Genomic DNA, 15,564 nt, shown 5'->3' with positions numbered 1-15,564 from the left:
TAATGACTTTGTTTAGTTGTAAATTGTAACTTCTTTCATTCCTTTTTAAAAAACAAAATAGCTCTCATTCCACATTGAACCAATTATACCAAGATTTTTCCCTTCTCTTCCTGGGGTTCCAACAATTCTATTATAGTCCTGCTGTTCAGTATGATCTTTCCAATGATAACAGTGAGAATAAACTAAACTTGAAATAAACTTTTTTGCATTCCTTTGAAATTATGAAATAGTAAACACAAGAGACCTCTTTAAATTCTTTAACGTTTTCTACAGTAGTCTTCAAATAACAAATTAAGTTAATGATAAAGAAACCTTTTTACAACATTAGTTTAATCCCTTGACCTATCTATTTATTGATGAGAGATGACATACCCCCTGGACTTTGCTAAGTAAACCTAATAAAGTCAAACAAAATCAAGTCTGCAACAGAATTTACATTAAAAGAAATCATTTATTACTCATGTATAACACAGCTTCACTATTAGTGGATGCAAATCAAATTATACTTAATTAGCTAAAATAAAGCACAATTTTGGACCTGCCCTCTAGTGTTGAGAAAGCAAATCAAGTTCCCAAAGATCTTTAAAAAAAAACGTACAACCATGAAGTTCAGCAAGAACAGGTTTTATTTAACTAAATTTATATTGCTTTCTTTGAATTAATGTTAAACATATACATACTACTTCTATTTCACATATCAAATATAATAAGTATAATTTTTCATTGGTCATCAGTGAACAAATTCTTTGAAATTATTTATAACTACTTAAAGCTAGCTTTAAAAATTTTTTTTGTTTTAGAAAAACACCACAAAATTACTGACAATTTACACATTTAAAAAATTGTCTAAAAAGCATGTAAACATCTACAGCTCTTCAATCAGTTGATAGTAAAACTAATGCTGACACACAGTTTAAAAGACACTTATTCATTTTAATCCTGAGTATCTTCATATTAGCAAAAATTATAAAGTGTGAAACTAGAAAATAATTCCTTACCTTGACCGCATTTTCAGAACCTTCCTCTTTAAAATCTTCGTATTTCATTACTTCAGCCATAATGAATCCTTTTTCAAAATCTGTGTGAATCTTTCCTGCAGCTTGAGGAGCCTTCGTCCCTTTCTTTGAATAGAAAGACCAGAGAAAACTAATTGCATTTAAGATGACTGACTGAAAGCGTAGAGTTTCTTTTCTCTGATCTGCTGTTGGACTCAACTTAAACTTAGTTTAATATCAGTTAAGATGTCAGATATACAATTAGAACATTTTCAACACTGGGCACTATCTGTGCAGCAGATTTAGCACAGACAGATCAGTAGATATTAAAGAAGTGTTAGCTTTGTTTTTCCTAATAGTCATCCACGGATTTATCGATTTAGATGCAGTGGTCTGGTTTCGGCGTAGGTTGCATTTCGATTTTCTATTCTTCACAGTGGAAAAAAGTAAGGATTTTAAATAGCTTTCAAGTTGAATTATCAAAGGTTTCAAAAAGATAAAAAGCCTTGAAAATTTCAGCTCATCTAAAGAACATATAAAAATCAATATATAAAGGGATATTTTTAAGATATTTCCAACAAATCATACAATATATGTTCAGCAAATAATTTTAAAATCCTCATAAAATTTTAATAGAATTTTGAACACTTTACATAATACACCCTGCCTCTAACCATCATAAAGGAAAATTCAAGTTGATACAGGAAGAGAAATGTCTTATAATTACCCCATATGTTAAATTACAAGGACGTACATTCCAGACACACACAACCATGGAAAGAAATTTGAGAAATAATGGGTGACCTAAAGGCTGCTTAATAAAGCATGTTAAAGTGGTAAGGAGTCTGACACTATAAAGCACAGTTTTTACAATACAAGATGTATTGGGTTAATATGGCTACTCACTGATGCTTACCTGACTAAATATCTTAGCACATTAAATCATGGATACTTACAATCAGTCTTAAAATAAACCAGCTTTCATATTTTCAAGCCCAGAATATGTTATCTTTCCTGCCGTACATACTTAAGTTTGGAAGTTTTAAGGCTTTAAAATATATAGTAAAAATAAACCCTGGCAATTTGTTTACCAACCTGGATTTGCTTTGACATTATTTTGTAAGTCTATATAAAAGGACCTTAGTTTTAAGTCAATCAAACATTTTTTTTTTACAAAGGAAAGAGGAGATCAAAGAAAAGTGAATCTCACATTCACAAAACGCATTTAACATTATGTTCAACTGACTCCATGTTCCCATCCATCTTAAATCAAAATAGATGTAACAATAAATTAAGGTAGTCAGTGAAAACAGAAATCAAAGCAGCCCTAAAATTTATCATGTAGCATACATTAAAAAAGCATAATAAAAGAATGAATAAGACACTGAGTATTTCTAAAAGTTCTGACATTATTTTTATATTCTGTAACACAATTTCGGATTACATATATTTCAAAATATTTTTCAACAGTAACTACCATATTACAATATATTTTCATTTAAAAGCAAGCCATTACAGTTCAGTTTCTATTGTCCTCTGGGAATAAATTAGTCATTCTTTCTGGTGGTAATCAGTTATACATCAATATTTAAAATACATATCACATTATTAAAGATTGAATATAAAACACTGCAAAAATAAACACTACTTTTATGAATTCAAATTTAAAAAGCCATGAATTATTACACATTGAGTTTAGCTCTTTGAGCCCAACTGTATATCTATGAAGAGCATAATGATGTCATATTGCTTTTATTGCTGAAAATGTAATCCGAGCAAAGCAAAGGAGGAAAGAACCACCCGCAACCCAAACAAACTTAGCGAATACAAAATGAAAAGCAACATCAATTTCACTGCAGACAAACCCAGTCACACAGATTAAGCAAGCACAATACTGGTGTGTCTTATCTCTGACCACAGGAGGAGGGTAGACAGATTCTACAGGATGAAGAAATTCAGACTATGTAATAGGCAGAATCAATTGTTACCTGCCTCAATCAATGCCGCTCCACTTTCACTGTTCAGCAGCTCACAAATAATTAAAGTTATCCTGGACAAAAACCTCATCTGTAATGACTAGCTAACCGCCACCATGACAAACTTCAAAGTCAGTGATATCAATCTGAATTCAATAGTGTGGAACTGGATATAGCTGATGAATAAGTATGAATCTTACCCTGATGGTCCATGCACGCACTTCATCTGGGCCTGCAGTGAAAAAGTATTCTAGTTGGAGTGCTGCAAACCCAGCCTTAATGATCTTTGGCAAAGCGCTGAAATAAAATGTAACAAATTCACTCAACATATAAGTTGATTGTGCCAGAGATCAGTACAAAGCTAAAATTATTCATTTCAAGCAGAAAATGTTAGAGATATTAGTAAATGACCATTCATCTTTCATAATACACTTGAAGAAGTCAGAAAGCACATAACTATTCCTAAAAAATCCCTTCTAAAATTGGTTTTAATTGTACTAGTCTGAACATATCATTTTGAATTATTATAAAAAAAAAGAAAAATTTGATCTACCCATTCTATGATTATTTTCCTCCAATATCAATTATTTCCAGGACGTGGGTCATGAAAGCAAAATTATTTGATTGAAATCCAATGTTTAAACAATATATTACTGTTACTCAGAAAAATTTAAGGCAACTGATTCACCCTTTCCCCTCCCCCACTGAACATGACGAAAGAGTTTTGGCGATCATTCCTTCTCAAAAATATACATAACTAATACCTATGTTATAATTAAAACACTGTACGGAGATGACAGATGACAGTTAAAAACTTAATTTAAAATAAATCTTTTCACTCTGTCTCATGGTAAAGAAAGGAGAAGATTCCCTCTTTATAATGGTAATTACTCTGTCATTTATTATTCTATCAGCGCAAGCAATTAAATTACTGCAAGGAAATAGTTGATAATAAAGTGTAGGGAAAATGAATGCTAATTAACCTTTGTGTCATGTTCGCTTCCAGATACTTCTGTCTCTCCTCAGCACTCAATTCTTGCAACTTGAGTTCCAAGGCCCCACTAAAAGGAATGACCAAGGCACCTGGGTCATACTTGTCCACCCACTCTTTAATTTTTATCAACCTGTAGACAAAAAAGGGCACAACATTATCTTGTAGTGCATGCATGACTGTACCACATTCATTATTATCAAGTAGCACATACATATTCATAAGAATTGCACAGTTTTATGATGCCATCTTTTTGTGTATAGCTTTCCAAGGTCAAGGCATTAACAGGCAGCAATTGCTTCAGGTATACGCCATAATATTTTACTGTAATCTAGTTTTACTTTAACACATTATCTATAGGAACTAATACAAATATTTTAAAACTTTTTACAGTTACACTAAATTTGCTCAGCATTAACAACTGTGACCTTGAAAACCTCAATGTTATGATTTATTATTCTCCTTACTTCACAAAGTATATTTTTAAAAAGCAAAAACACAAAGTTCTATATTTATAGGAATCACACCTAAAAGTGTCAGCTAATTTCGAAGAGCTCTGACAAATACAGAATTTGTTCCACCCAGATATCTATATGCCTGGTTCAGTTCCTTCTTGGACTAACAAGACTTTACAGTTGTCACTGGTTTTGAGGGAGATTTTTGTTAATTAAAAAAAAAAAAAAAAAGTCCGGAAATATAGATTTACAAAAACCTAGTTGATTGTGTACACATTGTTCTTATGAATCTCACTTTTGTAGGATCATGAATAATAGAACTACAGAGGAAATAAAGTACTTTAATAGCAAAAGGGTTTGGAAAGCCAAATCAGTTAGGAAATTGATATCGAGTGTCACCTGAAAAGACATTATTGAGTGATCTGTTCCAAAACGTGGAGTATTTTAGCCAAGTGGTAGTTAGAACATAAATGAGATAACTGTAGTGAGTATATTAACCAGGTTCTGATCCTACCACTTTTCTAGCTTTTTATTCCTGGGCAGGTTACTAAACCTTTCTAAGCCTCAGTTTCCTCACCTATGGAGATAATAACAGTACATATTATGATGTAGGTAAAGAACCTAGAAAAGTAAAGCGAGGCATATAGTATACAAATATTAACAGCAGTTAGTATTGTTAATTTTTATTCTCAGATAATCACAGCATATGTGCCTATGATTCTGGAATAGAGCTTAGTATAGAACTGGATATGGATTTCATAGTTCAATATATATCATAGTCTCATATAGTTCCACTTGTCTCCCATATTTAGACCAAGGTTTTAATAACTATCATGGTAAAAAAAGTGAGGAAGTTATCCATAAATAAACAATGCAAATGTCACTACAGTGGATAAGAAACAGAAGAACTAAACCACAAATTCATCAACACTCACCCATCAAAGAAAATGGCAGGGATGAGAGTTACTAGAAAATTAAGAATATGGTCTACTGAGTAGAATGGGATAAAGGAATGAAAAATTCACACAATAGTTCATACATGTTTGTTATACAAGGCTAACCTACAATTTACTTATTTATCAGTGGTTTTTGATCTTCATAATATTTTTTTTCCTCTTTTGGTCACATCCTAAAAATAACGAACCAATCCCTAAAAATGTATTTTGGAATAAAGTATGTGTCCTTTAAAACAGGGAATCCAAACCAGCTATTTTCTTATCTAAAATTATGAAGGAAAGGTTAAAGAAAAAAGCAAAAATTTAAATTGATACTTCTTCCTATAATAACATTATGAGATTCTAACTTAGTTTATAGACTTACAGTATTCAAACAAAACTGTATATTAAAATTTACCATCAATGGTTTAGTAACATACATTTATTATACAAGTCAAAATCAAATATGTAATTTAAAAAAAGGAAAATCACACACCAAATATAGATTTAATAAAGTAAAATAAAACAAGCCCATGTAAAAGGATACCATATATATATATATATAAAATACACATTTTGTTTCATCAATATGGTCAACATAACTAATAAAACTAGAACTGTTATGAGACAACAAGATAAGAAATAATTACTTTGGCTGAAACATCAATTCAGAATAACAATAGTTTTACCCTGTCATTTTAACAGCCTTTCCTGCAGATTCCTCAGAGGGATTATTTGCATTCCTCAGGTGTTCTATTGTACAATTCAGATGAATAAAGACTTACAAATCATTCCTCTACCGCCAATGTGAGACTTTGATCTGGTGAATACACCATTGTACCTTAACTATAATTGGCAAAAAACCTGACAGTGTAGAGCATCACAAGCTTAATAACAAAGGAGAATATCTCAAAGTGTTGACAGATGATCTTCATAATGCAGAAGCAGAGCTGGTACATTTTAGCAATAAATGAGCACTGAGGTCTAAAGGTCTCTAAAGTGACTGACATCAGACCTGCTATAGCCTCACTAAAAGAAAAAGGTACCGTAGCACTCTCCGTAAAGTGAGTTAGGTCTTTGCCTGCAAGCTTCACTTTTGTGACTTTCACTGTCATAGAAAACACAGGGAAGATGAAAAGTGAGTTAGGTTCTTTGGCTGTCTGCTTTACTTTTGTTACTTTTACTATCAAACAAAAGCGAGAAATGTCCCAAAGTGATTTTTAATTACATATTTGAAATAAGCCTTGAGTAATTAAAAATACGACTTGATTTCAAGATTATAGACTGAAATACATATAATATATCTGTTAGGTCTTATGGTTACAAAAGTGTGATAATGAGGCCAAGATCACAAGTTTGAACCCCATTGGGACCAGTTACCTTTTGCAGAAAGATGTCTATTCTATTGCTACAAACCATACCCCAAACTATAGTAGTCATCTAAAAAATGTGAGCTATTGGCACATGAGGGATATGGAAAATCAAAGTTGAGCTCAGTACCACTACTAGAAAAACAATTTCAAGTACATTCTGTCAAAGTGACTGAACAGTAATCTCCATACACAAATGTTAGCAAATGTCTAAAGAAAACTATCCAACTGTTAGTAACCAAAATAATAATGATATTGTCATAGAATATCAAATTATATGAGGGGAGAAGAAACAGTAAAGACAGTACACTCCTAAAGAGTTAAACTGTAAAGACTTTCAGAGCATTCATTATATAAATTTATATAAATAGATTATTGCACAAAGCCAGAGATTACTAATAAGGAGCCAGAGCCACACTGATTTCCCCAAAGTCTTATGAGTGACAAATGGAAAGAGGAACTGCCATTAGTTGTATTTTTCTTCCTAGTAATGATTCCACAGCAAGGAGACTAAGCAGGGACAATCAGTTTTTCAGGCTAAAGAGTTATGCTTTGAGACGCACTGGCAGGTTATGATCTGTTAGTGTCTTTGGACAAATGAGATCTTTAATATTAAACTAGCATTAGATTTCTAAAAGATTATGTCTCAAATATATCTTTGGTCTTATAACCTGACCTTCTTATCCAATCTTGAAATTCCAGATTCCATAATTTGATTTTCCTAGGGTTAATTTACATGGTTTATATTTCTCTTCCAGGTACAAATTTTATCTAAAAATTGTATTTGTTTCTCTTTCAAATCTACCTGTTCTTTTGGGGTAACATTTCACACTTGTTTAATGAATTCTTATTCTCTTTCAAGATTTCTAAAAGATTAACTTAAAAGTTCCTTTCAGACTGCTCTAATTATTTCTAATTTCTTGTGTATAACTCTGTCCCCACCGCCCCATCATATGCCATCTGCTTATGACCTCTCAAAACCGTTGGCTCCTGTGTATGTGCTGTGTTGTTCTTGGATGTGTGGTCATTTGGCAGGAGCCATTTTGTTCCAAGAGAATCTGTGGTCAACTGCTGGGTTGCTGACGTAGTTTTGTGGTTGTTTCTTCCAGGGAAAGACCTATGGAAGGTCTTGGGCTCCAGATCACTTTGACAGAGTTTCTGCACTAGGTTATTGGTAATGCAAATTGACCTGCTTCTTCTTATAGTACAGTCCCAGTCTCTAGTTTCCTGAGAATAACAGTTTCTTCCCTTTTCCAGAAGGGGTGGGAGCTGGGGGGTGCAATTTTCTAGTATCTGATCATGGAAAGGACAGCTCTTTCTAGGCTTTATGAGTGAGCCTTGTTCCAGCACCTGCAGCCTGGGCCTGTGCTCTGAGTCTTATTCCTATATGGAAACTAAGGCCTCTAAGCCATGAGCTCAGTTTTCCCTGAGGGCCATACACTGTTGAGTACACTTCCGACTATCACTGAGTTTCCTCTTTGTTTCTGGCACCTAGAGAATCCTTTTTCTTGCTTTCAAGTCCTGCCGCGTTCTAAAAATATCACATCATCATCAATACTATCTTTCCTGGTTATTTCCTCTGGTGTTTCTACATATTAGAAACAAGAAGGGAGCCCCCTATATTGGTTCAGTCTACCCTCTTAACTGGAAGCTCTCCATACTAGAGTTAAATCCTCCATTTTATTGTGTCCTAATACAACAGCTTTCAAACTTTTTTTGACCATCACCCACAAGAAGAAATAGATTTTATACCTGATTCAAACATATGGTGCACATACACACATTATTTTCATATACATATCCAAACTGAGACTGGTTTCACAAAACAATACTTACCTTTATAATGGGAATCTCAATGGTATGATGATATATCTCAATGGTATGATATTCTGCATAAAACTAAATTCTTGAAACTTAAACTCCTGAAATAGTTTTCTCTAACATACTTTAATAAGAATTTTAATTTATTCTTTTCTACACTTCATGCCCATCCAGCCATTCAACTATCCCCAGCTACTCAAATTCTGATTTTCTAAAAATCCTTTAAAGATGGCTCAATTTGGCTCTAAAGCCAAGTTATATTACCATTTATGCTATCTTTGTTGAACATCAGAACTCTCTCAAATCTGCTTATTCTACTTTCCAGCGTCAAAGTAGATTTAAAATCTTTAAAATTGTTACATATGGTAATATTAGGTCCTTATACACACCTTGTATGGTTTCCTGTGTGAATCTAGGTCTTAACTTAAAAAAAAAAATCACTGATATCTTGCTTTTGACTGAATATAAATGCTGGCAAGAGCCATATGTCAGTACTCAGAAAATGAGGCAACTTATATGTCAGAGGATCCAGGGCTGGTTCGTGCAGTGACTTAACATGATTCAGTCAATGTTATTGAAGACATGACCTTTACTAAGCCAGTTCCACTCATGTTGTTCAAGGTATAGATATACCAAAAATCCAGGGGGCACTGATAAACACTAGTCTCCTCCCTTGCAGGTTTACTCCCATTTCTATTAAAACCGCTCAAAGTCCCAAATAATGACTTTAAGATATCACATTTTTCTTTTCCATTTTCCAAACATGATCACTGCAAATTAATGTCAATTTGCAGTGTTCTAAAAGAAAAAAAAAAGAGTAAGGCTTATGGAAAGTAAGGCTATCTTCTTAAAGATGACATAAACATTATGTATTAATCCAGTTATTTTACAAATGGCAATAAAGACTAGAAACCTGCACTAAAATTAATACCACAGGGCTTCCCTGGTGGCGCAGTAGTTAAGAATCCACCTGCCAATGCAGGGGACATGGGTTCGATCCCTGGTCTGGGAAGATCCCACATGCCACGGAGCAACTAAGCCCGTGCGCCACAACTACTGAGCCTGTGCTTTAGAGCCCTTGAGCCACAACTACTGAGCCTGTGTGCTGCAACTGCTGAATCCTGCGCGCCTAGAGCTCGTACTCTGCAACGAGAGAAGCCACTGCAATGAGAAGCCCACGCACAGCAAAGAAGGGTAGCCCCCTCTCACCGCAACTAGAGAAATCCCACACGCAGGAACAAAGACCCAAAACAGCCAAAAAAATAAATCAATAAAATAAATAAATTCTAAAAAATAATCATAATAAATAAATAAATTTATATTAAAAATTATCTTGCAATGAATAAACAGGAGAAAACATCAGGGTGAGTCCTAATTACTTTGTGTAAATAACAGAAATCCCATTCACCAGCTGGCAACTTGTCTGAGAGTGGGCATGTGAACTAGTTCTGGTCAATAGGGCATGAGAGGAAGCCTGCTAGGGGCTTCAGGAAGATTCTAAAAGGCTCCTTTGGCTCTTAAAAAGGGAAAAGAAGAGTGTCTCTGCTGGACACTATGTCTGGATCTTACCTCTAGAATTCCAGCAGCCATACTTTGACCAAAAGAATGGATGTAGGGAAAGATGAGAAAAACCCTTGGTCTTGAAACTGTCACAGGAACACTGAATTAACCAAACCTGAAGACAAACTGCCTTGGGTTTAACTGTTACATGTTGGGATTGTCTTTGCTATTTGTAGCTAAAAGCATCTTGATACTGATAATGACCACATTTGGGGGTTATCTTCATTTGAGTATATGATAGCAGCTCCTCTTAACTGGTCTAAATTCAATGTATTCTTTAAGAAACCAGCCCCCGTAGAGCTTTCCCCGAGCTTCCACACAGACAGATGTTATTACCACACTCCATCCTACACTGTAAATTGCCTATTTTTTGGTTATCTCCTCCCACTATAATAAAAACTTCTTGAGGCCAGGGACTTGTCTTTGTTCCCTGATATATCTACAGAACTCTCCCAGCACAGTGCTGGTATAGAATGGATGCAAAGTGCTTTGACTAATAACTAGCTGAGGGACTACGGGCAGTTAAGTTCTCTTAGCTTTAGTTTACCCACCTGCAAACTGCTGAGTAGTTTTCAAATTGTTCCGGGTTCCCTATAGGAGCTCCCAAGGTGCTAGGAGGAGAAATGGTAGAGACAGCAAGAGGGGAAGAATAGGGAGGTTCTCGACCCTCCACTTTTGCATTTTAACCAGAGCTGCGTCATTCTTATATGCTGGATTTTTGCATCAGATTTCAGCAGAAGAAATAGTTCTGTTGTTTTTAACAACTCTGAAGTTCAATGATCCTTTTAAGGTGGAAAATTCTACCATTTTATGGTATATGCCAGAAATTGAACAAATACAAGTGCTGAAATCTTTAGGCACTTCAGATTTCTGCTTAAATGTTACTTTCCACCACCTTAAAAAAGAAGCCTTTCCTTTTCCATTTCCTGTCACTCTCTATTCCCGCACCCTGATTTATTTCTGCATCACACATGATATATTATGTTCTTTTTTTACAAATTACTTAATTAATTAGGCCATACCTTGCAGCATGCAGGATCTTAATTTCCCGACCAGGGATCGAACCCACACCCCGCTGCAGTGGAAATGCGGAATCTTAACCACTGGACCGCCAGGGAAGTCCCATATGTTCTTAAAGTTTATTATCTTCCACCCATTATTGGTAAACCCACTTACTCAGTTATTAGGGAAAGGAACTTTTTGAATACTTTGTTCACTGCAATATTTCCAGAACCACTTATGACAGTACCTGGCACAAGCATATGCTCAATAAATGTTGGGTGGATCAATAAATAGGAAAGCTGAAAGTTAATCTAAAAGATTAGGTAATGAACACTCAGAAGTAAGTATGTACTTCCTAGCTATCTGTGTCTTCTGCCAGAGTCAACCTTTAGAAATTAGTAAGCTATAGTTGACCTGACCATCGGAGGTATGCACATTTACTAGAATGGTGAAGTGAAAAATTATACCAACATTAGGTGAAGTACACCTAATTCAGGTAAGGCTATACAAAGAAAAAATCATAGTATAGTGGGATTATTTTCATTCCCAAGGTAAAATCTGTGGCTTGAACTACTGTAATTCAAGTCAGAACCATCAAGGTTCTCTGAGAATGTACCAAAACGAGCACCTTAAACTTCAAAATGTTCCCTGAATCTCAGGCTTCTTACCTCTTGCAAAGCTACCAGGTTAGGATTTGCATTCATATACTAAGTGGTCCCAAGCAGGGTACATTTTTTGATACTTTAGGGCAGTGTTTCTCAAAATATAGTTTCTAGGCCACCTGTGAATCTAAGGACTCTACGAAAAAACCTAGATTTATGATCGCTAGAAGTGGGATTTGCACCTAACCCTTACAACACTCTGTACTTTGATGTCTGAGAGCCACTATTCGTGAATCTCTGCCATTTCTTTGCAATTTGATATTCTAATCTTAAACGTTACACATAGAAATATTCTGTAACAATAGTTGTCATGAGGTATAAATCAATATTTGTAGCTTGAGACTATGAAACTCCGTTAGCTACAAGAAAAGTTCCCAACTATATTATGATCCTACAGATGAGACTTAATTACTTCTGGCCATGGTGCCCCAGGATAAACTATCTTTTCTTCCACTTCTGTGCAAAGGTTGATTCAATCTATAATCAAAACATAAATTTACAGGGAGAGCCGCAAATCTTGATTTAACTATCACAGACACAAATTTTTTAATGTAGATGGTATCAGAAATGGGACTTCCATACCCAGACTACTTATGAAGATGAAGAAAATCAAAAAGACTATCTTTGACAGATTGGGAAAGATAGAGAAGATCCTTGGAATAAGAGAACGTGTGTATACGTGGGGGGAGAGAGAGAGAGAGCATGTGTGACAACACATGTCATCGTGGTAGTGTGCCAAAGAAATACAGTATCATAAAGGTGATGAAAACTTCAGCATCCAGTCTTTTTGAGACTGGTCTAAATTTATGAAGGGCTTATAGATGATAAATAAAACTAAACTGAGATAGGAATATATTTAACAAAAGAAGTATACTTGTAACAAAAACTATAAAGCATCATTGATAGAAATTAAATATCAAAGCAAATGGAAAGACATACGTGTTCACGGATTAGAAGACCTAACACATTGTTAATAATTCATCTACAGAGTCAATGCAATCTATCAAAATTCCAGCTGCCTTTTGTGCAGAAATTGACATGCCCATCCTAAAATTCATATGAAAAATGAAAGAACCCACAATAGCCAAAACAATCTTGAAAAAGAACAAAATTAAAGGTCTCACCCTTCCATATCTCAAAACTTACTATAAAACTAGAGTAATTCCAGACTATGTGGCACTGGCAAAAGACTAGACATATAGACCAATGCAACAGACTTGAGAGTTCAGAGATACACCCAGACGGCTAGATCAACTGATTTTTTTTTAAATTTTGTAATTGTGGTTAAAAATAACACAAAATTTACCATCTTAACCATTTTTAAGTGTACCACTCAGTGGTGTTGACTATATTCACTGTTCTGTAACAGATCTCCAGAACTTTTGTATCTTACAAAACAGAAATTTTATATCCACTGTTTTCTACCACCCCACCCACTCCACCCCACCTCCAGCCCCTATAAACCATCACTGTGCTTTGTTTTTATGAGTGTGCCTACTTTAGACACCTCTTATAAGTAGCATCATACAGTTTTTGTCTTTTTTTGGATTGGCTTATTTTACTTCACAATGTCCTCAAGTTTCATCCATGTTATAGCAGATGACAGGATTTCCTTCTTTTTTTAAAGGCCGAATAATGTTCCATTGGATGTATATACCACATTTTGTTTATCCATTCATTCTGTGATGGACATTTCTTTGGAGAAATGTTTATTCAAGTTCTTTGCCCGTGTTTTTAATTGTGTTATCTGGGTTTTTTGTTGTTGAGTTTATGATATGGTCAACTGATTTTTGACAAGGGTACCAACACAATTCAATGGGGAAATAACAGTTAACAAATGGGGCTTAGACAAGTGAATATCCACAAACAAAAGTTAAAATGGACCAAAGACCTAAATGTAAGAGTTAAAACTATAAAACTCTTAGAAGAAAGCAGGTGGAAATCTTCATGACCTTGGATTAGGCAACAGTCTGTTAGATATGACACCCAAAGCACAACCAACCAAAGAAAACACAAACTTTTCAAAATTAAAAATTTTGTGCACTAAAAGACACTGTCAAGACAGTGAAATGACAATCCAGAGAATGGGGGGAAAAATGTTTGGAAATCATACATCTGATAAGAGCCAAGTAGAGAGACTACATAAAAAAATTAAATAACAGACATGCAACAAGGATTTACTGTATAGTATAGGGAACTATATTAAATATCTTATAATAACCTACAATGGAAAATAATCTGAAAAAATATATATGTAACTAAATTACTTTGCTGTATACCTAAAACTAACACAAGATTGTAAATCAACTACACTTCAATAAAAAACACCACACAATAATAATTAAAACTTACAACTCAATAAAAAAAAGGCAGAAACCCAATTTTAAATGGGCAAAGGATTTGAACAGACATTTTTCCCAAGGAGATATACAAATGGCCAACACTTAAGATGTTCAGTATCACTAATCATCAGAGAAATACGAATCAAAACCACAATGAAATAGCACTCGACACCCACTAGGATGGGTAAAATTAAAAAGATGGACAGTAAGTGGTATATCCATACAATGGAAAGCAATTCAGTCATAAAAAGAAACGAAGTACTGATACATGCTACAACATAGATGAACCCTGAAAAACATTATACTAGGTAAAAGAAGCCACACACAAAAGGCTACATACTGTATGATTCAATTTATATGAAATATCCTCAACGGGCAAATCCAAAGAGACAGAAAGTAGATTAGTGGTTGCCAGGGGCTAGGTGGGGGAGGCAATGGAGAGGGACAGCTAATGGACAAAGGGTTTCTTTCTGGGGTGATGAAAATGTTTTGGATCTAGTGGTGACGGTGGCACGTTGTGGATATACTAAAACCTACTTTAAAAGGGAGAATTTTGTGTATTTTAATTATCTGAAAAATAAAAAACCCAAAGCTGAACTGAGAATATAAAGATAAAAAACAGGGCTTCCCTGGTGGCGCAGTGGTTGAGAGTCCGCCTGCCGATGCAGGGGACACGGGTTCGTGCCCCGGTCCGGGAGGATCCCACGTGCTGCAGAGCGGCTGGGCCTGTGAGCCATGGCCGCTGAGCCTGCGCGTCCGGAGCCTGTGCTCCGCAACGGGAGAGGCCACGGCAGTGAGAGACCCGCGTACCAAAAAAAAAAAAAAAAAAGATAAAAAACAAAAGTGCGAATATTCTGCACATTATGATCCTATAATGTCTAACCTTCCTGCAGAGATAGAAAGGATCAACAGAAAAAGCAGAGATTTTGGAGTAAAGCAAGTACTAATTCAAATGCCAGCTTAATCACATACCAGCTATAAGGTTCTGGGAAAGCCATTTAAGCTTCCTGAATCTCAGTTGAATCATCAATAACACAAATAATATATCCTCACAGGTTGATGTATTAAAGTGCCTAGAACAAAGGAGGTCTTCAAAGGTTAGCCCCCAAACTTAGCTGTCTCCTATCAGTGAGTGGGGTCATTCTCAACAGTTACTGTAGAATTAAAGTAACTGGAAAGAATGAAAGCACAATGATTGCAAATATATGTAGTAAATAACTATGTGTACTAATAAGCATTATATTAAACCTTGGGCAAGCAACTTTGAAAAAGGGGGTGTAAGGGATGGGGGAGGAAAAACAGACAAATGCATAGTTTAAAAACAGCATGATAAGCATTGTGATAGGGGAAGTTATGTGCCACAGGCACGACAAAGAGGAGGGGATGCATAATCTCAATAAAGGAAGAATTTGGCCTCATTAAAATCAAGAATTTTTAGAAAAAGAAACCAATACA

General features: G+C 34.9%; 1 protein-coding gene across 1 annotated transcript in view; it reads right to left on the bottom strand.

Annotated features, from left to right (window-relative positions):
• The window catches only part of OLA1 (Obg like ATPase 1), a 167,656-nt gene that overhangs the window by 2,823 nt on the left and 149,269 nt on the right, over window positions 1–15,564 (bottom strand). The window contains exons 8-10 of the mRNA XM_030851792.2: window positions 3,955–4,095; window positions 3,172–3,268; window positions 999–1,121 (exon numbers count right to left, since the gene is read on the bottom strand). Of these exons, the coding sequence (XP_030707652.1) occupies window positions 999–1,121; window positions 3,172–3,268; window positions 3,955–4,095 (361 nt within the window). The remainder of the gene's footprint in view (window positions 1–998; window positions 1,122–3,171; window positions 3,269–3,954; window positions 4,096–15,564) is intronic.

Source organism: Globicephala melas, chromosome 7 (assembly GCF_963455315.2).
Source record: "Globicephala melas chromosome 7, mGloMel1.2, whole genome shotgun sequence".
Classification (NCBI taxonomy): Eukaryota; Metazoa; Chordata; class Mammalia; order Artiodactyla; family Delphinidae; genus Globicephala; species Globicephala melas.
This window is presented reverse-complemented; position numbering and strand designations above follow the sequence as displayed.